The following is a 25,059-nucleotide window of genomic DNA, read 5'->3' as shown; positions in this document are numbered from 1 at the left end:
TTACAACTAAACGAAGTATTTGCATACAAATGGCTTGAGAAATATCTGAAGAAATCAAAGCGAGTATATGAAAAGTAACAACAACAACAACAGGCAGCAGACCCATTAAAAAAGCCCACTTACAAATGAAAGTGTTAATGATGACGATATGTCATTGTCAGTCGCAGCTGCCGAGAGTAGAGTTGGAAGTCTGGAGTCTGTGACCAGAGCTGGCACATCTTCCATCATAGTCAAGAACAGAAGTATCACAGACCAAGTCTTTTCTACAAACAATAATGAAATAAAAGGAAAGGGACATACGCGGCGTATACGCAACGTTGTGGGGTGGAATCAATAAGCGGCTTTGCGTGTGAGGAATTAGATCCCATTCAAGCGAGGCAGGAGATGCCACAGACCGCCTATGGCTCGCTCAGCTCATAAATTAGCTCCCCTTCCCCACAGGTTTGGGAGATGACTCCAAACCAAATCAAAGACAATAGCCAAAAGCCCAAACCCAACCAAACAGGACGTGTCAGCCTGTCAGCTACCAGAAAAGAATAAACGCGAAGAGCGTACAAAATTTGCATGTAACACTAAAATAAAATTTAATTACGCTTGTCGCCTGTCAGTCCTCATTAAACGGGGAGCAAAGCGAAGGAAACAGGAATACTCAGGACTCAGGATTTGCCTAAGGGGCTCGGCAAGTGCTGGACGAATTACACGAATTCAATTAAGGCGCAAGTGGACAGCCCAGACAGGTGTGAGGACTTGCCAAGCAGAAAGCTTAGACAATGAATTAAGTGGATTAGGACTTGCACGGAACAAGGGCTAAACAAGCTGCAGGAATTTAACATGATCAAATTGATGCAAGCAGATATAAAGATATGGACATTGTGCAAAAAAAATTCGAATTCAAAAATTCGTTAGGTACCTGTAACTTAAAAACGAGAGCTGACGGAAAAAATTGAGATCAGATTTGAAATCAGCGACCTTAAATAAGTTAACACCAGCAGTTAAGTTCCAGAAAACAAAGCTGAGTAAACAACAAATCTAAAAAAAAAAAAAAAAAAATTCAAAATTTTATTTTTTTTCTGGGAGCCAATTTAGCTTTAAAAAAAATGCATATTATGGTAGCTTTCCATGTACATTTAATCTATTTTAATGACCAACCCACAACCCATGAGATTGCATAAAAATTTCTAAGCCCTCCACATAAGATAATTTAAAAAATGCATAAGAAAGAAATTTTTTGTAACTTCATTAAAATGTTAATAACTTTTGAATTTGTGAGCCGATTACCTTGAATTAAAGCTCCTTTTATTCGAAAGATGTTAAGATTTTAGACTAAAACTTTGATATTTGTTTTTATTTTTTTAATTTTTAAAAAACATTTTTTTTTTTTTTTTTTGGCTTAAAATTGATTTTTTTTTTTGCAAAACATCAACAATATCTCCGAAAATACTGAGCAAAGTTAGAGCCAATGCAGGCACGGCTTTAAGATAATACTGTTGACGATTTTTGCAGATTTTCTTTAACTGAATATGGTAAACCGTATTCAAGATATTTCAATATATGTAGTGGCAGTGCCATAATTTTGGAAATAACGGTATATCGCGAAAAGTCGAGGTGATAGAAAAAAAACAAGTGCAGATTTCTATCAGTTCTTAATCAACATATTTTTGTTCCCTTGTGTAATCATTTTTTGTGATTTTATAGCTATACTTATCTTAAATCTTTACACTAATGATATAATAGGATCTGCTTGATTATCAACTGGACAAGTTATTAAGTTGACTGAACAAACTTTTCAGCTTCGGTATTGGCCAAGTGACAAATTGACTGTCAGTTGACTAAGTGTCTCGGATCGCAGATGCTTGTTATTGAGTTTTGATGGGCAAACAATTTCTATCGCCTGGCACTCTAATGAATTGATAAACATTTTGCTTTGTCAACTTTCTAGTTGCAGTTGGAGCCCAGTACAAAGTAATCCCAACAACGACAACAGCTGCCCCAGAATGAATTATAGGAGCAGCAGGGAAACTTTTGCATTATTTTATGAAATTTTTGTTAAACAAATTTGTTGCTCGTCGCTGTTCCAACGTTGTTGTTGCTGTGCTTGAGTGTAAACAGTGAAGACCCACAGCGGATGGTTTTCCTCATTCCTCTGCAGATCCCAGTCGAAAGTTGCGCAGTTTCTGTCACATGCGTCCCAGTCACACACCTGAGAGCTGACTGAAGAGCAGTATGAGGTAGAGTCTGGCTCGTCCTATTGGGCAGATAGCAGTACACGAGTGTAGCTTCCATTCCCCTTCCCGATTCGACTCAACCTCGTCCTCGTTGGCGTACTCTACTGTACTGTAAGTATGGTATTATAACTTTTTTTCACGGCATAATTTATGCGCACTTTATGTAAATTTTTTCTATAAACCAACGATGTTAACCGTTGGTTGTGAGCGACGCAAAAAGGATGTGTGTATGTGTATGGATTGTTCCTGTTGTTGTTTTTGTTGTTGATGTTTGCAAAATGTAAACTGTAAGCAGGATTTGCTTTTAAAGAGATATATTCTGGGGACTCTACGTAAACGCCCGTAATTATACATTTTTGTGTATGGCACACAAAAGTTTTAGCACTCAGGTTGAAGTTGGCTCCCATAGGTTCCCTCCTCCCGACATTCCCCCTCGTCCCGATCCCGCATTGGCAGTGGCGCTTAATTTTAATGAAAAAAGTTGGGCAACTGGCGCGTGCCAGCAAGTTCTAATTGATTTTCAGATTGATATGCAAAACAGCGTGTCCAGAGCTGCCCCTCCTTCCCTCCTTCCATCCTTCCATCCTTCCATCCTTCCATCCTTCCCTCCTTCCATCCTCTCCTCCTCAGCAGCTCATCCAGCTACGTTGACAGCAAAGTTTGTGCCTGCTCCCTCGATGGGCATATAAAATTTCAATTAAAATGCCTACGAAATGCTAATGATTATTTGATATGCAACTCATTTGCAATTTGTTTGTCAGTTTTATTTTGATTTTCCTCCATTTGCTGATACAATATTGCAGTTTGATTGAACTTTACAGTCAAAACGTTCAATATGACATGGTTTACATTTACCTATAAGCCAGCGAAATCATTTATGAGTATTCAAAAATTATATCTGCATATCTTTATGCAGTTATCTGCATATAGAATGGAGCATTTTGGAACAGGATAAATTTTTTTTTAATTTTTTTTTTTTTTTTGAGATTATAATTTAATTTAAATTTTTATTATAAAACATTATACATCAATTTACATAAAAATTTAATTACTTTTGGTATGTGCATTCAATTATTATTTTTAATATTTAGCATAATACATATTTTTTTTTTTTTTACAAATAAACATGTTTTACTTAGATTTTTAAATGAATAATAAAATGTAATTAGTATTTTATATTTTTTTTTGATTGGATTAAAAATTAAGAGTTACAGTTTGAATAGTATAATAATCATAAATTCCTTACCATTTGTAGCACTAGGATGTTAAATACATTAATTTAAATAGTTCGATAGTATACAATTTTCAAGTTTTAGTTAAAATATTTAATTTCATTGCCTTTTTTTGTAGAGTTGAAATCAAAAGGTCTTTAAAACTGCGTTTGCATAGTTAATGCCTAACGATTCCCAGTCCGCTCCATTCTCGCATAGTTGGTTCCATAAAAAGTTGTGCTACGATTTTCCATAGTTCCATCGCATCGGAGCTGTTGTTGCTTCAACTGCTGGTATTCGCACCAGCTGCACTTTAACTAAACTCTAATGCAAAATTCATGGCCAGGCAGAAATAACCAAGGGAGAGTTGTCTGCATTAAGCATGCAGCTCTGTTTCAGCTCTGTTTCAGCTCTGTTAAAATGACCAACCGGACGATGGGTAAGACCACAACAACGAGGACAATCCAACCAGTCAGTCAGACAGACAGCCTGACGGTCAGGCGGACAAACAGCCGATTGGATGTGGACGCCTCGCTTTATACACATTTGATGAGGCGAGCTGTTAAAGTGAGCAATGACTGTGGGGCCGCCATTTTGTTTTTGATTGATAATGATGGGGCTCGGGGCAGAGTTATGGTCTCGTTTATATGCGTCCTGTCGTGCTGCTGTTATCCTTGTTGTTGTTGTTGTGGAAAACTAACCGCAAATTAGCTTATTTGGCATTTTTACAGTCATTTCATTTAATTTACACAAACAAATTTGCGCCTGGCCAAAAGGAGATGGCCCAGACAATGGGCGAGCCAACGAAGCGCGCCGCCAGCCTCATAAAAGTAATGAAGCTGTTTAGGCGTCTCTAAGTAGTCGTCGTTGGAAGTCGACGACGACAGCGACGACAACAACAAGAACAACAACAACAGTGAGTGGGTCGACTCCGACTCTGATTTCTACTCCGAACCCTCCTGGTCTCCTGGTGTTGTGTCAGCACAAAAAAGCCAAGCTCGGCGAGGTTTCCGGGTCTGAGTGTCGGCCTTAGTTTCATTGTGCGTACATTCAAAATTCATGAAGTTGGCCCAAAGTTGGCGCCAATTTAATGCATGTGAGTTTGTGTGTGTGTGTGTGTGTGTGTTTCCTGTGAGGTGTTCTGGCTGGTTTGCTGTTAACACTCATTGTTTTGTTGGTCTGTTGAAAGCATCGCAATTACCTGAAGCTGCATTGCAGGCAATTGCCAAAAAAAAAAAAAACAAAACAAAACCAAGTAATTGCCATGCCTACGAGCCACTTTTATTGACTGCTCTTTAGTGGCCTTAAGTAGTATTGGCGACGTGCTTCCAACTTCTCTCTTTGCAGTGTTTTACTCGCAAATAAATGATTTCTCTTGTGGCTTTCTACCATAAGTTCAATTTCAACTTCCAATTAGCGTTTCTAAGCAAATGTGGCTTGGAGTTATTAAATCATGCGGAAATGCAGAACACAGAAATATCCAATTTAATCGAATTAATATATTTGGCTTTTTATCTATTTATTTAACATCAAAAACAAGTCGGAAAGGTTATAGTCGTGATCCCGACCATGTAATACCCGTAACTTATTACAATATATCTTAAAGTAGAGAAATTACTACCTAATGAAAACTACTGCATACTTTTGGGTGCTTGACGATCAAACGGAAATGGCTATATCGAATCGGCTGTTAATGTTGATCAAGAATATATATACTTTATAGGGTCGAAGATGCCTCCTTCTCCCTGTCACATACATTTCAACCAATACAATATATCCTTTCACTTTAAATAACAGGTATAATAAAGGTGAGAAATATGATTTGAATTTAGAATTCAAATAAATTAAAGAATAAGAGTGTACTGTTATTAAAAACGTAGTTTAAAAGTAATTTTTATTATTTTTATTTAGTTTTGGTTACTTTTTGATTGCTTTTAAATGTTATTATTTATTTTTCACGGCTATCCATTTATTGTTGATGGCCAAATGTAAACATCAGTGCTCACCTCTGTCATCGTTCATTCCCAAACGTCTTGCCGCAGCCATTTTCTTTTTAATAAAATCCATTTTCGTATGTAATTTAGCCAGGGGCAGAGGGAAATGGAGAGCTTACACTGCGGATGATTTCCTGTTACGCCCAAGACAAAGCTACGTCGTTGACGACGACTACGACGATGGCATCGCTTTGTGTCTGGCCATAATTTTGCCAAGGCATGACTGGGCCAGCTCCTGGGAAAGCAGCAAGAGCAGCAGCAACAGCAAGGACAGAGCGAGCGACTTGCCGCAAAGTTAAGCAAAACTTTGTTATTTGTTTTAAGTGGCAGGTTGCGAGGCGCACGCTCCAAAGACTGTCTTCTATCCTTAGTACGTTGGCAGGTTGCTTCCCTCGTTTCGCTCAACAGTTCATAAAGTTAATTTTGCCACAGAAATTATGTTAAAACGATATATGGAAGCAAGAATTTTGGCTGCCTGCCTTGTCTATGCTAAATCCTTTGTATATGTGTGGGAAGTGCAACAGAAGTTATTGAAATGGCAGCCAAACTGCCAGGTTAAGGAACTTTCGAACTTTTTCAACCCCTCAGCATGGGCCAACATTGCGTATGCGTAATTAGTGGCTTGGGTCTCCCAGGTAGTTGGCAATAGTTCGTGGCCTATAACTTTTTTTTTTCTGGCTTATTTATGAAAATTAAAGAACAGACTAACAGACAGACAGACGGGCAGATAGACAGTCAGTGCTTGGCTTATTGAACTGTCAACGTTAAGCCAAATAAATTGCGCATACGAGGCGCAGCTCAGGATGGCAAATGGTAAAATGGCAAAACTATTTGGGAAAAGTTCACGAGAAATCAAAGCACAGAGCGCAATCAGCGCATAGTCAAGAACTTTTGATTATAACAAATGTTTTGTGGCAGCCCAAAGCACATACGTACTCAGATCCAGAGAGAGAGAGTGTCTGTGAGAAATAGGAGCATTTGGGTGGGAGGTAAAACTGACATTCGATAATAAATCTTTTGGCCAACGCATTGTGCTCTCCATTAGGCACATGTCGGGGGACTTGGCCAACAATAAAAATCAAAATGCTGACCAAAATGTAATTTCGGTTTGGCACGAAAACTTTGGCCAGCGATGAGAGTGCATTTCGTATAGATTTTAGCTTTCAAAAATAGAAATAGACTCTATAAAAAGGGAGATAATAACTTGGAGGCGTGTGTTTGCAATTTATACAGCAAGCAAGTGTGTATAATGTTCGACTTTTCCATTTCTTATACGCTATTCGATCGCTTACTTTTATTTATTTCAATAAAAAATAAAGTAACTTCCGCTGCCATAACAGGACAGAGACTCGGACTCAAACTCGAACTTGGGACAAGTCTATGAAAAAGTTTCTCGAGAGCCAACGGCAGACACTTTTCATTAGCAAAAGTCTCTCTCTTTGGTGGAGAGTACAAGCAAAGTTCTGGCAAGTTTTTCCTTTCTTTTTTTCTTCCGTTTTTTTGGTATGTCTCTGGATGTGACAGACATTCCACAAGTATACACAAGTATTGCTGTAATGGCATATGTTTTGTCAGAAGTCGTAGTGGACAACTCTTAACAACTTTGCACTAACAAACCGTTTTTCCTTTTTCTTCTATCTTTCAGAGAGACTTGGCAAGCCTTTAAGCTACCGTTACAAACAGGAACAACGGTAAGTGTCAAAAATGCTTACGAGCGTCTAAGAGAGAGAGAGTGAGAGAAGGATAGAGTGAGTGAGTGAGGGACATTTGCCATAGCGCCTAATTGTAGGCAATTAATTTGTGGCACATCAAAGCAAAGAAAAGAACCCCAAGCCATGAAAAGTAAACAGCAAAGACAAAGCAAATGCAGCTGGTGTCCATTTTAGGTGGTTGTTTCCGGACAAACCTCGACATGGAACCGAACCGCGACATGGAACATCTACTGTGGAGTGTGGAGCTTGGAGCGTGGCAAACCGCACCTTTTAACCCTTTGCTTTTGCCTTTGCCTTTGCCACACGCCATTTGTTTCCTAGCTGGGGGTTGGACACACACAGAGACAGAGTCAGAGAAAGAGACACAAAACGGAAGCACATGCAGCTCTAATATGTTCAACAAACAGTGTCCCTCTGGCTCTCCTCAGCTCTAGAGTTGTTCCCACTCCACTATCTTGGCCTGGCCGAAAAGCAATTTGCCTAACATTGCCCGGGCGTTAAGTAATAATGACCCCAAAAAGTAGCAAAACATATTGGCTGCTCTCGCTGGCGTATACGCAATGTCTATGTGAGGTATACTTTTTTATCGTTCGGATTCGGTTTCGGTTTGTTCAGTTCCCTTTCCTGGTCGTAGTCCTCCGCCTGTGCTGAGGTCAAATAAAATATTTATGAATTGCAGGCAATGCGGGGTTGGAGGGGGCGGCTTAATTGCATTACAGAGATGTGCCTCGATAAGCTCAGAGAAAAGTACTCATGTGAATTTAGAAGGGTGTTCCTTTCGGGTCAGGACGGGACATAAAGCAGAAGCAATTGGATCGGCTTTTTGGGTAATTGTGGCTACAGGGCAAAAGGCATTACAAGTGTAGAGACCTGCCAATCCAAAGAAGCCCAGAATGGGTGTGATGGTGATGGCTGAAACGGTGTCAGCGGAAGGGAGGGGGCTTACGGGGGTGCTATTTCGCTTCTGGGGGCACTTGCGGCGAAAATTTGCGAAATCAATCGTGTGGAAATTGTACAAAATGGCTTTTCGAACAGTAAATCAGTGAGAAGGGAGAAGGGAGAAAAGCGAGAGACAAATAGATAGCTGGCAATGACAAAGGTTGCGGCGCAGAGAAATAGGATGAAAAAGTAAGCAGACAGAAAATAGCATTAGTAAAACAGGCGAGAAGAATAGAGAACTGAAAGAAAAGGAAACTATAGTCAGTAACAAAGAAGTGCAGACTTTAAAATACTCTGCAAGTAGATGAACAAAGAAAAGGAAATAACGAAGACGACTCGAAGGAATAAATAGTGTTTATTATATAAACATAAAATTAAAATTATTTATTGCACACAACTATGCCTAATATAATATAACTAAATATTAATTTGTAAAAATGAGCTTAAAATTTTTCTGGCCAAAGGATTGCCTGAAATATTTGATGTGTATATTTTAAACTCAATTGCTGTCATCAATGTTTTCCATTTCTCTTTTTCTCTTACTCTCACTCCTACTTATTCTCCCTTTGTCCACTCTCTTGTTGTCAATAGACTCTTAACTTTTCATTGTTATTTTTGTCATTAAATTCTATTTCAACACATTCACATGCAAATCGCAGCAGGCTTTTTCTCCCGTATTTGAGCTCTCTTTCTTCGCTTATCTACCTATCTCTCTCTCTCTCACTCTTTCTCCGTATCTGTGCGTTAATGTGCTCAATTGTTTTTCTGCCTCGTGCCGAACTGAACATGTAAATGTTTGCGACTTCCACACTTTTTTCCGTTCTTCTCGCTCATCTTTATTGTCAACGACGCAGCGCAGTGAAAATTAATCAAAAAAACTTTGGCCAACAACATTTTCAATTGACAATTTAAACTTTTATCTCGCAAGACATTTTACATAAAAGTTTTGTGTTAAAAATGTTGCTCAACTAAAAATGAAATATGTGGCTCGCTTCTTCGATGGGGTCCAGGAAGTCGCAGGAGTCGCAGGATTCGCAGGAGGCATAGAAATCACTCCAGTAGGCAGCCTACAAGCTATCAAAACTTTTGACGCTTAACTTACAGTAGCACTAGAAGCTCAGAGTGTGTGAATTGAGAGGGAGGGGTAGGCAGAAGCTTTTCCTTTGTGCTTTGATTTCAGTTGTTGTTATTGTTGTGGATGATTGCTGCGTAAGAGGAAAGCAACGCATCACTTGAGATAGAGCTAGGGGGTAGATACATAGATGCCACCCCTTTGCTATAGTGAGTGGAAAGTGAAAATTGGAGGCATATAAGAAAGGCAATGATGATGTAACAGGCGAAGGCAATTTAATGAAGTTTATGCGTAAGTGTTGTCAGGAAAGTTGATAAATGTAAGCTTAGACAATGTTGCATAACTCATGATAATTATAAATTGGCATTTAACAAAATATATAATCTAAAGATTATGCGCAGTGGATATGAATATCCAATTAGGCTCTATGTATTCCAAAAAAACTTTAAACAATGATAAAATAACACACGAGAAAGTATAAATTTAGTTTTTTTAAGTCGGTCATCACCTTATTTTCCTCAACTACTTTTATTTTGGATTTCTGCTTGAGAACTTCTCACAACTAACGCTAATTTAAACTACAATTTGAGATTCTCATCTAAAAATTTGGAATATTGCTGCCACGCATAAACGTCATAACTGTAATAGCTACCCAAACAAAAATGATTTTCCTGCCAGTCGTCGTATTTATATTTACATTTTACAAGACAGCACAAAGCACACATAAACAAGAGCTGAGGATTCGTGAAGTGGAGGTGTTACGAAGAGAGGAACCACGAGGAACGAGCGCTGAAACATGACAACAAGGCGCAAAATTATGCACAGAGTTGCCATTCTCCATTTGTATGAGTGCGTGTGTGTTTCTGTTTCTGTGTGTGTCTGTGTATAGGAACGACGAAATCCCCACAGCAATGCTGCTGTTGATGTGTGTGACAACAGCATCCATCCAGCAACAAGGTGGGTTGGACAACAGACACAAACTTAACCAGACCCAACCAGGCCCAAAGCCAGACACACAGCAAAATTCAATATGGCGGCAGGGTTGCTAACTTCTGACAGATGACTGCCTCAGACTCCATCCTTGATGTATGTATGTGTGTGTGGGTGTGTGTGTGACTTGACTTTGCTTTGGTGCCTCTTTGGAAAGCGTAGAAATTTTGATAGCATTTTAAATGCTCTATTCAATTTTTGAAGTGTTGACGCTATTTTTGAGAGTATGGAAAGTACAAGGATTAAAAAATGTCTGTAATTTTTTCTACATATATAATTGCTACCGCAGATATGTTATAGTATCTTCTTTTTATCCAAATTCTACAATTCTATTGACTCTTGTAGTATAGTAATAAAATTCTCCCATTAAGTATTTGGTCCAAGCTCTTATATTTTCACTATGTATTTTTATTTAAAATAAAATCTTTCTATCCACATTATTTCTTTATGTCTTTTTAGAAAGAAGCTCTATTTACTTTTGTTGTGTTTAATTTTTTTATGAGAGTATGTGATCACATTACATTAGATTAAAGACTGTAATTATCTATATAAGAGCTTAATTGAAGATGTATAATAGGGCTTAAGTATATTGCAGCTGATTTCAGTGGATCTTAAAGTCTACCCACTTAGAGTTGGTATCTTTCACTCCTTTTGTTTCTTTTCTGTCTTCCTGAAAAAATTTAAAATTGTGTAGAAAACGATTTATGTCCTCAAATTTCAAAAAGTACGAATATTATTAGTTTTGAGAGGAAAATACGAATAATAACAAATAATTATTAAAAAAAAAAAATGTGCTGAGAACTAAATTTTTTGAATAAAAAAAAACCTATTGTTTGTACTATGAGATACTGTTTAATTTTTGTTGTAAGGTGTTCTTTCTTCTTAAGTTGACTTATATAAATAATATTTTTCCGATAATATTCTTGATCTTTGAAAGGGTGTCAAGAAGATTTCTTTGGATCCTAAAATCTATTTACTTGGAGTTGATATCCTTTCTACCTCTCCTCGCTGTCATCTGTCTATTTTGATTCCGGGGCTTAATTCAAACTGATGTTGTCGTCGGCACTGTCGTTGCCTTTGTCGCTGCTGCTGTCGATTGTTTTTGCAGTCAGTGTGTAAACATCATTAAAGATTTTGTGCTGATGCTGATTTAGTTTGATTTGGTTTCACTTGGCATTTGTCAGAGCCAACAGATTGCCGAAAACGTGGCAATGTTTGCCAAGTTTTGAGCGAAAACTTTGAGCATAATTTGCTTATCGCAGAAAACAAATACCCGTACTTTTAGTAAATATGCGTATGAATAAAAGGCTATACAATAATTTTTCGTTTATGTAAGTTAAAGTAAAAGCATTTTGTAAGTCAAGTAGAACTTTGGGCCTCAAATCCAATTTACCTAACAATAATTACGAAAAAGGCAAGCGAAAATTATGTATTATAATTTATGTTAATTACTCAATTACATTTGTGCCTCCCGGCAGCTCCAGGCAGTGGCAATGGCAATGGCACTGGAAGTGGCACCACAATCCAACACCCCGCCTCTACCTCACTCCTGTCACCTTTGTCCAATTATAAATTCCAAACACAAATGCGCCTCATTAATAAATATGAAACGTCAATGGAGGGCGGGCCACTATCGGAGCTGAATTTGGAGCTGGAGTTGAAGTTGGAAGAGGAATAGGAGTGGGATTGGGAGTTGGGAGCTTTAGCTCTTTAGAATAGAAATTTGGCCGGCAGGCGTGTCGTTAAGATTACGCAAGAAATCAATATTCAAGTGGGCCAAGCGAAAGGGGTCTGACATCCCCAGTTTAGGCATTCTATAAAAAAAAAACTGTCGCGTACTCTTCTGGTCTGGTCTGGTCTGCTCTGTCCTTAAATTTAAATAAATTACACACGTTCGACTTTCGGTTCGACCAACTTTTGGGGGTGACATTTGAGTTCGTCTGACATACGAGCAGCTCATTTTTCAAGGGCAGCTGAAGCAACTTCTCGAACTCCGCAAGGTGAGAGCGTATTTTGGTTTTGGGTGTGTATTGGTGTCTCCATATATCTGTGTATCTCACTGCGTGTGTGAGTCTGTGTGTGCGAGTGTGTGTGTGTGTGCTTGGGCACGGCCTCTTTGGCGCCCTCGTATAGCAATTTCCGTGCGGCGTATGTTTTTTCCTGTTCCATTTTCATGGCACTGCCACTGCCAGCCAGACCAAAAGATTAATGAGTTTTTTTGACAGCGAAAAATTAGGCAAAATGTGATTTAAGGGTTGCTCTGACTCCGCCTCCCCTCCGTCTCCGCCTCCGTCTCTGGTCGAGTACTCCCCGGATTTGCCTGCTGCTGGTGTGTGGCCAGAGATAAGCTCGCAATTTTGGAGCACCCGGAAAAGCTACATAGCTGCAATTTATTTTCCTCGTATTTGCCAAAGTAAAATTCTATGTATTATCGTCATTCTGCCCGCCATTGTTCGTGTGCAACACGGCAACTATTTACTTGATGATGTATTTTTATTACCACCGAATTTATTATGTAGTTTGCCGCTCAAATTGAAAAAAACAGATGTTGAAAGCTATTCCAACCACATATCAGATTTATTTACGTAATATTTTCTGGTATTCTATATTAATTTCTTTATGCCATGTTATTTATTTGGGGTTTTTATAACAAATGTCTGTGCTATAAATATAATTGTAATTTTAATTAAGTGTTGAGTGTCTCAAATACAAGTATTTAAATATACATATATTTTTGGTCCGAATAATCATCTTAAGACATATGAACATTAGATTTAACTAGAAGCATTTGTTAAATTATACTCTTATTTTAATTATTATAAGCTTTAAGCCAGCATAGAATTTATTTTATTCTAGTTCTGAGCAGAGAAAGAATTTCATCTCTTTTTATATGCTCTATCACATTTCTTTCCTACCAATTTCCGTTGGCTTCCAACCGCTGACAGTTTAATGGTTGCCACTCAAATAAGAAAAAAACATAAAGTGAGAAGAAAAATGGAATATTAAAAACATTTCTGTAATCATTTGATATAAAAGGCATATTCATTTGCTTCATATTTTTTCCTTCTTTTTCGCAATCTGCCAATGAAATTGTTTGTCAACGCTTCAATTTTTCAACGCCAATGCAAATTAAACACTTGAACAGATAGATGATTTAATAAGCAGAATTCGGAAATCAGAATCATCCGAATGCGAGTACTGTCGATTGAAAAGTTTCGAATTCAATGCCTACGTTGGATTGTGCAATTAATCAAAAGCTAAATTTGATCCATTTGTTAGGGAAATTGACTAGAAAATCAGCCCAACGATTCTCAATGCGATTTCCATGCGTTTTCCATCAGTTCAGGGCTCTCACTCAGCGCCCCCTTTTAGGCCGACTGTTACTATATGTTTCTATATTTATATAGCCCCAATGCCAGCTCCGTGTCTCAGTTGCTTGCCTTGCTCCGATGCGCGTTCGATTTATGGCCGCCTGGTCTGAGTGCCTTTAGATCAAAGTGAAACACACATATTGCAATCAATTTTTGTTGCTAATGAGCTAAATTTGATTTTATTGAGTTGTGGGCGCACGCTCGATTCCATCAATTAAGAACTCTGAGGGGTAAGCGGTGGCCCCGCTGACGTATACTTAATTTCTGATGTGATGCAAGCTACAATATTGTAAACGGAACTGACCTGTGCTATATTTGTGATCAGTTCAATTGAATATCGCATTGGTCAGGCTAAAACACGTTATCCAATTGCTCAACATAATTTGAAAGTAAGCAAAAATGGCATTACATTTACTGCTTACAATATTTTATAGAATCAATAAGATTTAAGCATTTTAGAAAACCTGTATCAGAAATGTTTTAATTATTTAAGTAAAGAATTGGAACAATCCAGTTCTCAATAATCCGTTTCTGTGATCTAACCACGCAATCAATTTTTTTTATATTTTTGATGAGAGCTCCAATATCTTAAAAAGAACTAAGCATAATAGAAAAAATAAATGGTTAAATTTCAAAAAATTATTTTAAAAATAAACTTTGGTATACTTTATTTTTATAATAGTATTTATCTAGTTGTCAATTTTTCTGACGATCGAATAGTAAATACAGAAGTTAGTCCTCATACTTTTTTTTTACATTGCGTCTGTAACTTGCAAGTGTCTCCTAACCAAATAAAATTTTTTCACGAGGTAAAATTCAAGTGTCGAAAGTCTAGATGCCCCCAAAATTTCTGATATCAAATTTTGTGAAGAAATTATATAAAAATTATAATTATAATAATAAATAAAAACAGTTCGGCAACCGGCAACCTTCGTGCTGCTGTCGTCACTAGCGCGAGCTGCCATCCGCAGTGATGCATGTAAATACTTTTCAAGGTATCTCAGAGCTGGTCATAGAACTTTTTAGGAGTCGAGCACATTTGACTCGGATCTACTTTCTTTAATATTGTAATTTTGTGAAACATGTTCTCCCACCTTAAAAATCTCGCGCTTCCCATTTCGGTATCCCGCTTGTAATCTCTGTGACCTTGTTTAGCGGTTTTTTCTAATTTAACGCTGCTCGGCTGACGCTTCTGTTGCCGATTCCAAGCATCAGGCAGCTTGTAAACATGCCAGAATCCGCTCCTGGTACTCCAAAGACTGCTGCTGTTGCTGTTGTTGCATTCACAGCGGCCTGAAATTAATAAATTAACTTCCTTGTGTCATAAATCATTTTTCGTGCCCGGCCGGGCTGCCAACTGCGAACATTTTGCGCCATTAACCAAAGTCGTTTCTTCTTGCGGTGCTTTTCACTTACCCTTAACCGGCGGATGCCCCAAAAAAACCGCAGCACCCAATTCAAATGCCACGGCCTGGCGTTGTTGTTTCTGCTGTTTTTGCTCCTGCCCCAACCGCTGCTTCGGTCTAAGTCTCAACCATCATCATCATCATCGCACTTATGGAAACTCGGCAGCTTGCGCAATCATCGCGTTACAGCTGCTGTTTCTGACTTGGAATCAAATTTGCTCAGCTCTGGCCTGCTCCAGTTGGTAGGCCTAGTTGGAGGGCTGCCAGTGGGGCCAGTGTCTACCTACGTATTTCCTCTCCCAATCATAATTTGTGCTTTACATACATTAATGGCCACCAGTTCCATGGGCAATGCCTGATTTCATTTGCTGCCAGCAGCGAAACGAAAAGAACAGCCAAAAATATTTAGCACATAAATTGCCTCTGAATAGGAAGCACCGAACTTAAAGGTGCTCTGGATAACATGCAACAGTCTATCTCTTTCACTATTTCCCTCTCTCTCTCTCTCTCTCTTGCTTTTGTTTTTGCTTAAACACATCCCTTTGCTCGGTTATTTACACAATCTTCATGTGTTTTATGGCATGTTTTTGGGTAGCTCTCAAGATTTATGACTGCTGCCTGCTTGGAAAATAGGGCCCTGGATCTGGGAACTGGGAGCTGAGAACTGAGAACTATGAACTAGGGTCTGTGCTGCAGCTTTAACCCCACTTTGCCGTCAGCTTTAAATAGTAATAGTTGCCGTTTGAATGTCTCAATAAAATGATAAAAACCCACCCACAGAATGGACTAATTGCTGGCTGTTTGTCAGTTACCGACGAGTTTATAGATTGCTCATTAATGTTACTATCCAGATATTGTTGTTGAGCCCTTTTAATTGTAATCGTTGGTGCCACCCTGGTAAATCAATATTTACAACTTTATTATGACTTTTGTGAGATTCACTTTCCTCTCACATAATTCTCCCCTATTTCGAATCGGATTTCGAGTTGGGTCGTAAACTTTTCTGATGCCTGTAAAACATCAACTGCCATAAAAAAGACACATGAAAATTCATGACTCTGAACCAAACGAAACTGAAAGCGCAATTGCCGTGCTTGCGTGGAGGGGAAGAGGTATCACAAACAGGGGGAAAAAAAACAAAATCATAATAAAAGTGCATTCATAAACATGAAATACGATGCATTGGGGCTGACTTCTAACGTCAGTCGTCATTGGTTCTAAGCGTGAGTCCATTAAAAGCGCATAAAAATAACGTTACCGTTTTACGAGGCGTCGCTGCGCAGGCGTCCGAGCTGACACGGCACTGGACTGGACTGTACCCGGCTTTACCCGTGACCCTAATCATGTGGCTTCGCAGGTTGTGTGCAATCGTGGGTTAATTAAATGACGCCGCCCGTTTCCCGCGCCCAGCTCCCAGTTGTCGGGTTTTTGACTGCACGCCGAACACGTGTTTGCAATTGTGTGTGGGGGGAAAATCGAAGAGGAGCACGGCGAAAGAGGGAGGGAGATAGATGCCCTGCATTTCGGTTGCCTTGCTTGTTTTGAATTACACGCAGCTCGTCACGGGGAACGCATCGTGGGATGCATTGGATGTGAAAGAAGCTCGTAAATGGATTGTAAATGGATTAGAAAGACATTTCGAATTGCTTTAATGTCTGCTTGGTTATATCGGGGCTTATGGATTATGTGGTTTTCAAACATTCTCTCTTGCATAATAACAAAATTAAATTTTTATTGAATTTTCACGATATTCATTGGGGACTTTAAGCTTATGCGCATCAAGTTACATTTTTTCAAAACTATTACATACACAATTATTAAGTTTAGAAATTCTGCGTTATACAAATGTATAGTTATAGATAAATGGATTTAAGTTTTTTTTAAAGGTCGCATGAGTATTTTAACCATGTCAAGTTCTGTGTCATCCCAAAATATGTCTCCATTCTCTCCTTTGCCAAATTTCCCATTCAAATTACTGAAAAAAATAAAAATCAAAATAATTATTGTATTCAAAATCAGAATGGAAACACAGGTTTACTTACCAGCACGCACACATATTGTACCACCAACCACCATTAAAATCCTCTGCACATTTGCCATCCATCCATTCGTCATTGTCTCTATCAAATGTGGAGAACTTTTGTCCCTCTAGCTCTTTTAGACAATCTTTTGTTACATTTCCGAATGCAACACCCACGTTTTGCAATGTGTATTGCTCATCTTCCCCTCCGACGACAAAGTTGTCATAATGTGCGATTTTTATAATGCCAGATAAAGCTCTCATCTGCACATAGAGCTCATGGCGTGAGGACGTCGTCAGTCTATGAATCTTTTCTAATCCCATGAAAAATTCACCATCCAAGGAGCCGAATCCATCTCGATATTCCGCCCAGTTTCTTTGAAAATTTATTTTGCCATCGATTCGCCTTTGGATAACAGTCCATCCAGGACTAACTGTTTGGCTATCACAAAGAACGGAAAATGAATCGAAATCTGGAATTGTAATCTCATGGATACCGGAAGAGTTTCCAAATGCTAGGCAACTCGTAGCTTTCAAATTGAGGGATTTACACATTTCTAATTGGCTTTTCATCTTCAGAGCATTTTGCTTTTCTTGGTAGTTAAGTTTAACTATTTGTTTATTTTTAGAAATTACTTGTGATTTTAGCAAGATTATAAGTTTAGCTTGTTCTTCAATTGTTGCATTATACGCTGTGAGCTCTTCTTTAAAATTATCACAAATAAATAGTTGGTTTTTAAATTCACTATTTATGTATACTTTCGTGTTGGCAATTTTATCAAGACCTTTCGAATACACGTCATTTTGAGCATGCAAATCGGCGATTTCTTCTTTCAATTTCTGAATATTTTCTGCATTCAGCTGTGCACATTTTTCCAAACTTTCTCTTTGCTTATAAATAAGATTTTTGAGGGCTTTAATTAAAACTTCGTTGTATTTATCAATTAGAGAATCACTTTTTGTTAGGAAAGAGTCATCATCTGCAGCCAACCCAAGGGTTAAATATAAAAATAATAAAAGAGCAAACTTCATTTTTTTTTAAACGACAGTGATCTGCACTCAATCCAGGCAAAAACTCTACTAAGCGAAGGGTTTGAATGAGAACTCATGATCACTCCGTGCCTTATGTAATATACTTGTATCATATAGCATGGATGTATACCCTGTAACCTGCGCAATGGTTAAAGTGATACAAAAACAAGCGGGATACTTCGGCAATTTGGAATTTTTATTCGGATATAAAATTTGGAAGCTGTGAGTTTTATTTCGTACTAAAGGTTTGATTTTAACCGATCATTTTTCTGTCAGCTTTACGATATAACCAAATCATTGATAACATAAAAACCAATGCGGAAACTGTATGTTTGAATAAAATATCTCAAAACCAGACGAAGGTTTTCATATAATCGATTGATCTTATAAGTTTTTAATTGACCCACTTGACTTGAATTTGACGCATCACAACAAAAATATAAGAATAATATTAAATTCGCAGTGTTTAGAAACATGGACTTAGGGTATATCCTAGTCTACCCGCAATCGAGAGAGCCTTTAACTCGTTGTTATTTCTTCACACAAATACATTCAGCTTTCAAACAAATTTGCTGATAAAGCAAATAAGCTATAAGCAATTCATTGCAAAAGCTGTCTTCTCAAGTTGACAATGGAATTTATATACGGATGCCGATTCAAATAATAATAAATAAGAGATGTGCGAATAAAGGACAACAAAAGCTACATCAATAGCCAAATGCTATTGAATTTAATCTCAGTAGAATGTAAATTTTGATGCCAAGCTACTTCTAAAATTGACGATAAGAATAAGTTATTTAACCTATAGATAATTTTATTGTATTGCAGCCAAACAAAATTTAACTCTCTTATAACTTTTCACTGTTGACAGCTGTCGATCAATCTTCTCAGGTATTGCCACTCCCTGGGAAGAGTCAACACCCCTCTTATTGTTTCATGTCAATGCGTGTGCATGCTCCGACGTCATAATTGACGAATTTATGGCACTTCTTGGAAGCGAACCGGTCATGACTACTCGTACTTGTACTCATACCCGAACTCAAACTCGTTGCCCCAATACTTGAATTGTTTTCTAGATGGTCGCTATATGTTCAATTGTCCATTGTACGCCTACTGTACTCGTTGTTTTACTTTGTTTTGACTAACCAGACGTGCAAATTGCTCAATTCCTGCAGCGGTTTCCATTGACCGCAACAGAAAAAGAACAGCGATTCATGTGGCATGTGGCATGTGGCATGATGTGGCTTGTTGCATGTGGAGTATTGAACCGAGGCGGCATTAAAGATTTCTGTTTTGTTATAGTGTAGTGTAAAACCGACAAAACTCATTTTCAAATTGTGCACTCGCTACGTGACTTCCGCGAGAAATTATCAAGACCCTGAGACACCCAGCCAGAAGAAAAGAAACAATAAGGAGTTGGTCAAGCTATGTTAAATGAAACCAAAAAAATAAACGACATGTCTCGAAAACCAAGAAGTGAATGAGTTTTCCTTTTTTCTAATTATTTTTCTTTCTCTCTCTCTCTCTCTTTCACTATACATGATTTGATGCAATTTTAACGGTCTAGTCAATTCGATTTTTGCACATTTAAATGTCATAAATCATTGCCCCAATTGCCATACTTGATAATCATCATCATCTTGATATTTTATTTATTTATGCGTTTTTAAATATTCAAATCGAATTGCATGATCATTTAAACGGCAATTGGGATTCGAAACGGAAAGGTTTTAATTAAAAACAAGTTTCCGTTATGGGCGCCATATAAAAGCCTTATTAATGGTTTGTATCTTGTTAAAAAATTGACTTAAATATGCAGCTTCTCGGAGCAGTACAAATCGTTAATAAGAAATCTCATTACGATTCGGCGATTGCGTCTCTGAAAACCAGACAGACTGACAGACACACGCACAGACTGAGAGTCGGCTGAAAAGTTGCCAAGTTAAATAAGAAAAGTAAAAGAGTTAAGTTTAAGTCTAAAAACTGCCCCAAGCTCCTGTCTGCTCCTTCTTCTCATGCAAGACACGTGCAAAGTAAAGTAAAATTTGCTTTGTTTTTAAAGTCTCTAAAAAGTTGAAATGCTTCAAAAGCTTCAAATGTCGACTATTATTTGGCTATCCTTAACTTTTCATCCACTTGTTATGCTCTGTCTTTTGGCCTGGCTCAGTTTCAAGAGGACGGGCACATAAATCTTATGTTAATTTATGCAAAAACTAAAGACCAAAACAAATTTTTGTTTTCATCCGAGTCGTCTAAGCACACAAGATATGTTTTAGAATAATGCACCGAGCGTAAGTTACCCTATGTATGTCGTGATGAATAAAGAAAAAGCTATTCAATATGTATTTTGGCCAAAAATTAAACGCACCAGGCATATGATATTCTGTTTTAAGATTTCTAAGCATTTACTATAACTCCATTTATTGGAACAAGCTTTGGATAAATGTATGCATATTATTATTACCTATCAAAATGAAAGAAATCAGATGTTTAACGGGCACTAAAAAAATATTTATATTGAGTTACTTACATTTTATTTTAATGCAAATAATTTAAAATACTCAAATTGAATTCAATATCATTTACATGATATCCCTTTTTATTGCTTCGGACAAAATTTAACAAATACAATTCACTTAATGTCTTCATAAGATTTTCCATGCTATTTATAAATCAAAATATCAATTATAAAATTAAAAAATTCTATAAAATAAAACCAAATGCTTTGAAACAATCTACCCGTCGAAATTGCTTTGTATAAGCTACAACAAATACAAATATTTTGTTACCAGTTTTATGCCTTTTGTCGCGTCGTCGTCGACGACTCTCTGGTGGAGCGGCTCTTAAACTTCAGAGCTTCAGCTCCATCGTGGGCTCTACTCGACTCGCTTGTCATAAAGAAATTTTAATAATGTGCGGCGCCAAAAAAGTTTTTTTTACGATCCGTAAAGTGAGGATGCTGACGTCGCTGTCGCTGCTCTTTGTGGCAGAGCGCGGCATAAAAGTGTTAAAATTCAAATGAGTTTCAAATGAGCGGCGCATTAGGCCAAAATGACTTTGTCAGCTGGGGTCAACGTGGCGTATGTGTGATATGAGAGACATCAGTTTAGCATTTAAGCGGATTAAATAATGAGAAAGTACCTAAATGTTGTTGGTTGCAAACATAGTTAGATTTAATTTTATCCTCTCTCTGACTTTATCTCTATGGATTTTCAAATACCTGATCTGAATACTAAAATTCATTTAATTTCTATTATTTCAGACATACGCTTGGGAAACTCGATGATTGCCTGTAAGTAGAAATTTTGTCAATCTCATCAGCTCCCCTCCTCACACAAATCAACAGGAATTAAGCTGTCTATCTGTCAATCCATCTATTTGGACATTTATATATATTTATGTACAAAATGATATTGTTGTATTGAACACACTATAGTATGTTCCCATCAAAATGACAGCCGGACTTGGAGTCAGTTGGGGAAACTCTTCGCCTTCTGACGTGTATTTTAATAGCGCGCATAAAATCCACAAAATCATTTACACAAATTAAATGTTAACTCAGGCATAAAATTACCAAGTTAACACCCGCTCGCTGAATACCTCTCAGCTGGGCCATAATTTAAAGCCAAGTCGAACTGACAATGCAGCGAGGCCATAACTGAAAACTGGCTGTGACTGGGGGCCAGTTTAGTTTGTCTGGACCTGGGACACGCCTGGCAACGACAGCAACAACAACAACAACAACAACATTAACTTGGCTGACAAGTTTTCTACTCTTTGCTTTTCCTTGCGCACTTTTCATTAAAAATTTCCGCTCTCCACCTTTCGGACCGGGCCCATGTAATTTGCAAATTTTCTAATTGTCGCTTGAAATTTAAGCCTTTGGCCAACACGTCGCCGGCTGAGTGACGTCCGGAACGAGCCAGGAACCGGCTCGAACCAACTCTGGCATCGGCTGGGGCAACTCTTTGAGCTTTTTGGGTGTGTGTTCGCATAGTGTAAAGTAGGTCGCCAGAGCTCAATCTAATGGAAGGTGTTGCTGTTGCTCGTTCATTTGCTGGTCCTCGACTTACCACGCCAGACCACGCCAAGCCACGCCTTCCGACGCCTTTAATTGCAATTAAGTTTCAGTTTTAGTTTCAGTTTCAATTTCATTTTTGTGAATTGAGCACAAGGCCTTCCACTAGCGAAATCCAATTTAGCAAACGCGTCTCTTAACACACTTTTCAGTCCGTGCTTCTCTTTATCGCGCACATTTGCAAAACTGTCGAATTTGTCAGCTTCAGATATTTATAGCTATCGCAAATTTGCAGTGGGGTATAATGCACTACTCAACTCTCACGATAAATATACCTATAAGTTTGTTTTTTATTTGAAAATCTATATGAAATCTAAATGGATATTATTATTAATAAACGCATATTGTATACAACCAGGTATCTCTTAGTTAGGCATGCTCAACTTAAGCTTTTATGCCCTGTTATTTATTTATTTGCGACGTTTTTTATGTTTGCCCATAAATAATTCACAATTCATTGACATATTTTTATGAATATGACTTCCGATCGTTAAACAAGGCGCATAAAAGTGGCGAACAGTCTATCAGATTATCAGTCCACACAGCATCTGCCAGTCTGTCGGTCTGTTTGTCCGTCTGTCTGTCTCCTATCACCCTCATTCCGACAACCCGATGGGGCAGCCCATTAAAACAACATGAACGCACAATTTAATTTATATTTTTTCAAGCGTGTTGGCGACACTTCATTGTTGCTGCTGTTGTCGTTGTTGCAGCTTGGAAAAAAGCAAGCAGTATAGCGACCCCTACATCAACTCCAACCCCAACCCCAACCCCATCCTCGATTTGGGCTCATCGTCAACCTTTTCGAAAATATAATCACAGCATAAAAATCAATTCCAAACGCGTGTGCAAAGAGCAAACAGACAGTCGAGAGTCTGTGTTGGCACACATGGCAATCGGTGGGGCCTCCTCCCCAACTTCTCCCCCTTTCCCTCCCCAATACCTGCTCCACACTCACACACAAAAATGTCACACATTTGTTAAGCATTCGCGAGTCTGCACGCGTCCCTTCGCTCCTTCGCCGTTTCTCCCTCTCTTGACGGGGCATCGACAATATAAACAACACTGGGCTGCCAAACTGCCGCCCGGAAAAATCAGCATGCAAATAAAATAAAAATAAAACAAGCAATGAAAAAATAAAGCAAATCATTAAAGTCATAGGCGACTTGGCAAATACCCTTCTTTTTATGTTAGCACCATCAGCAAATTTCCAAAAAAAACATGGTAAATACACGTTATGTTGATCTTAAAAATCATTACATTACGTATGAAGAATTTGCACATCTTCCACCTGCAACTTTGCCATGGTCAAGTGAATTTCCTTATTATTAACTCATTTTTAAATCAGTCGAGCTTTCATAGGTTCAATATCGAATTCAACAAATCAAGTTGCAACTAAACTTTCTAACTCAAAAAGGAAAATTTTTTGATGCTTTTCTAAGATGAATCTACTTTTTCGAATTAACTTTATTTTTTTTGCAAAAAATATACGATTTCCTTGAGGAAGTTCATCTTAAAGGATGTACAATATTCAATTCTGAAAAATCTAAAAATGATTCTTTTGAAGATTAAATTTCGTTAGACTATAACATATACTACTTAATCTTTGCGCAATATTCAATAAATTAAAATAATTTTGTGATTGTTGTTTATGCTCTCTTCCGCGGTCAATAAAAATAGTTCGTTCAATAACAATAATTCAATCATTATACTGTATTTTTAAAATGTGCCCAGTTTTCATGCACATTTCTGTAAATTGAAGTGCTTTTTCCTTTGACATTTTTAGGTCCTGAACTAATATGCTATACCTGTTTGGTAGGGTATCGCGCTAAAATCATAAATAGCTTGAACGAAGCCACCGCCTGGCAGGAGCCGAGCACCAATTCAATGAAACAGCAGCTCCTAGCCTGCCGAGTCGCAAATAGGCTGTCAGTTACATACCAGAGTTTTCCTCTCTACTCCCCCTACCTCCCTCCCTCCGCTCTTAGTCACAGTTGTGTGTGTAGGCGCATTAATGTAGCCGGCAAAAAATTTGTTGTAGGCAGGCAAAAAAAAAACCAAAGAAAAAAAGACAAGAGAAAAAATTGAAATACTTTTTTGTGATTTATGTGAATGTGCTGTGGAGCCCGTAGATTTGCTATAAATGTGCACCGCTCTCATTCGTTCTCTCTTTGTCTCTCTATCGCTTTCTCTGTCGCACCCTGTGTCAATGTCACACACAATAATGTTTTACAAGCAATTTTCCAGCTGGTTCTTATGTGTGTTTGTGCATTCGTTTAACTATTTGGGCATAAAATATGACGACCCCTGCACGATACGAAGGAGAACGGCTCGAGAGTCCCTCGTTCCCGGTTGCCTAGCCCCAAACTGTCGGCACTTTATTGCCACGTGCTGGGCGACCGCGTGTCCTTGTGGCTTCCTTTTTTTGTGGTCCTCTTCCTCATAAGCTGTCCCAATCCGGAGTAGGGGTAAGTGTAAAGGTTCGAGCTGGAGTGTATAGGCTATTTTTATAGCCAGCTGGCAATTTTTTGGCTGTCATTTATGTTGAGTAGTAAGTACAGTACGCACTCAGAGTAACAAACTTGACCAAAACTCCAGTTGACTTTTTCTTCTGTTCAATTCTTCCGCTGTTGCGTCTTTGTACAACTTTTTGGCGCTCTCAAGTACCGTAAATCTTCAAGTTCAACTTGTTTCCCTCGAGTCTCTCACTTGAAACCACAAAAAAGAAACATCGACATCGCTTCTTTTAGCTGCTCCCACTGCTGTCTCTCCAATCCCAGACGTCAATCTCAAGTGGCCCTTGTCGCAGATTTTAACAACTTCATTGATGATTCGCTCGTCGTTGCTCCATTCCCAGGCGGGACAAGGCGAGAAGTCACTGTCGCTGTCTCTTTTGCACTCTGAGTCGCAGTCTGAGTCGCAATCCCAAATCTCGCTGTGTGCCACTTGTAAGCAATTTCAACTGTCAATTTTGCTAGCAACAATTCGCTGTTGCTGTGAAATCTGAAT

At 38.3% G+C, this 25,059-nt stretch overlaps 2 protein-coding genes across 2 annotated transcripts in view; one reads left to right on the top strand and one right to left on the bottom strand.

Annotated features, from left to right (window-relative positions):
- LOC117788921 (frizzled-2) overlaps nucleotides 1-25,059 on the top strand; it is a 107,948-nt gene that overhangs the window by 21,298 nt on the left and 61,591 nt on the right. The window contains exons 3-4 of the mRNA XM_034627863.1: nucleotides 7,076-7,121; nucleotides 21,235-21,264. The gene's annotated coding sequence lies outside the window, so the exon portion shown is untranslated. The remainder of the gene's footprint in view (nucleotides 1-7,075; nucleotides 7,122-21,234; nucleotides 21,265-25,059) is intronic.
- LOC117788922 (ficolin-1-like) lies at nucleotides 16,670-18,021 on the bottom strand. The gene is made up of 2 exons (XM_034627864.1): nucleotides 16,963-18,021; nucleotides 16,670-16,895 (listed from the first exon to the last, which is right to left on the bottom strand). Exons 1-2 carry the CDS (start codon nucleotides 17,970-17,972, stop codon nucleotides 16,790-16,792), a joined length of 1,116 nt encoding a protein of 371 aa, XP_034483755.1. The 5' UTR covers nucleotides 17,973-18,021; the 3' UTR covers nucleotides 16,670-16,789.

The sequence above is a fragment of the Drosophila innubila genome, assembly GCF_004354385.1.
Source record: "Drosophila innubila isolate TH190305 chromosome 3L unlocalized genomic scaffold, UK_Dinn_1.0 0_D_3L, whole genome shotgun sequence".
Lineage (NCBI taxonomy): Eukaryota > Metazoa > Arthropoda > Insecta > Diptera > Drosophilidae > Drosophila > Drosophila innubila.
This window is presented reverse-complemented; position numbering and strand designations above follow the sequence as displayed.

Bases quoted from the DNA above. Each gene is read 5' to 3' on its own strand.
- LOC117788922 (XM_034627864.1), bottom strand. From the start codon at position 17,972: ATGAAGTTTGCTCTTTTATTATTTTTATATTTAACCCTTGGGTTGGCT. The intron at 16,896-16,962 runs GTAAGTAAACCT...TATTTTTTTCAG, and splicing joins TACAATATGTGTGCGTGCTG to TAATTTGAATGGGAAATTTG.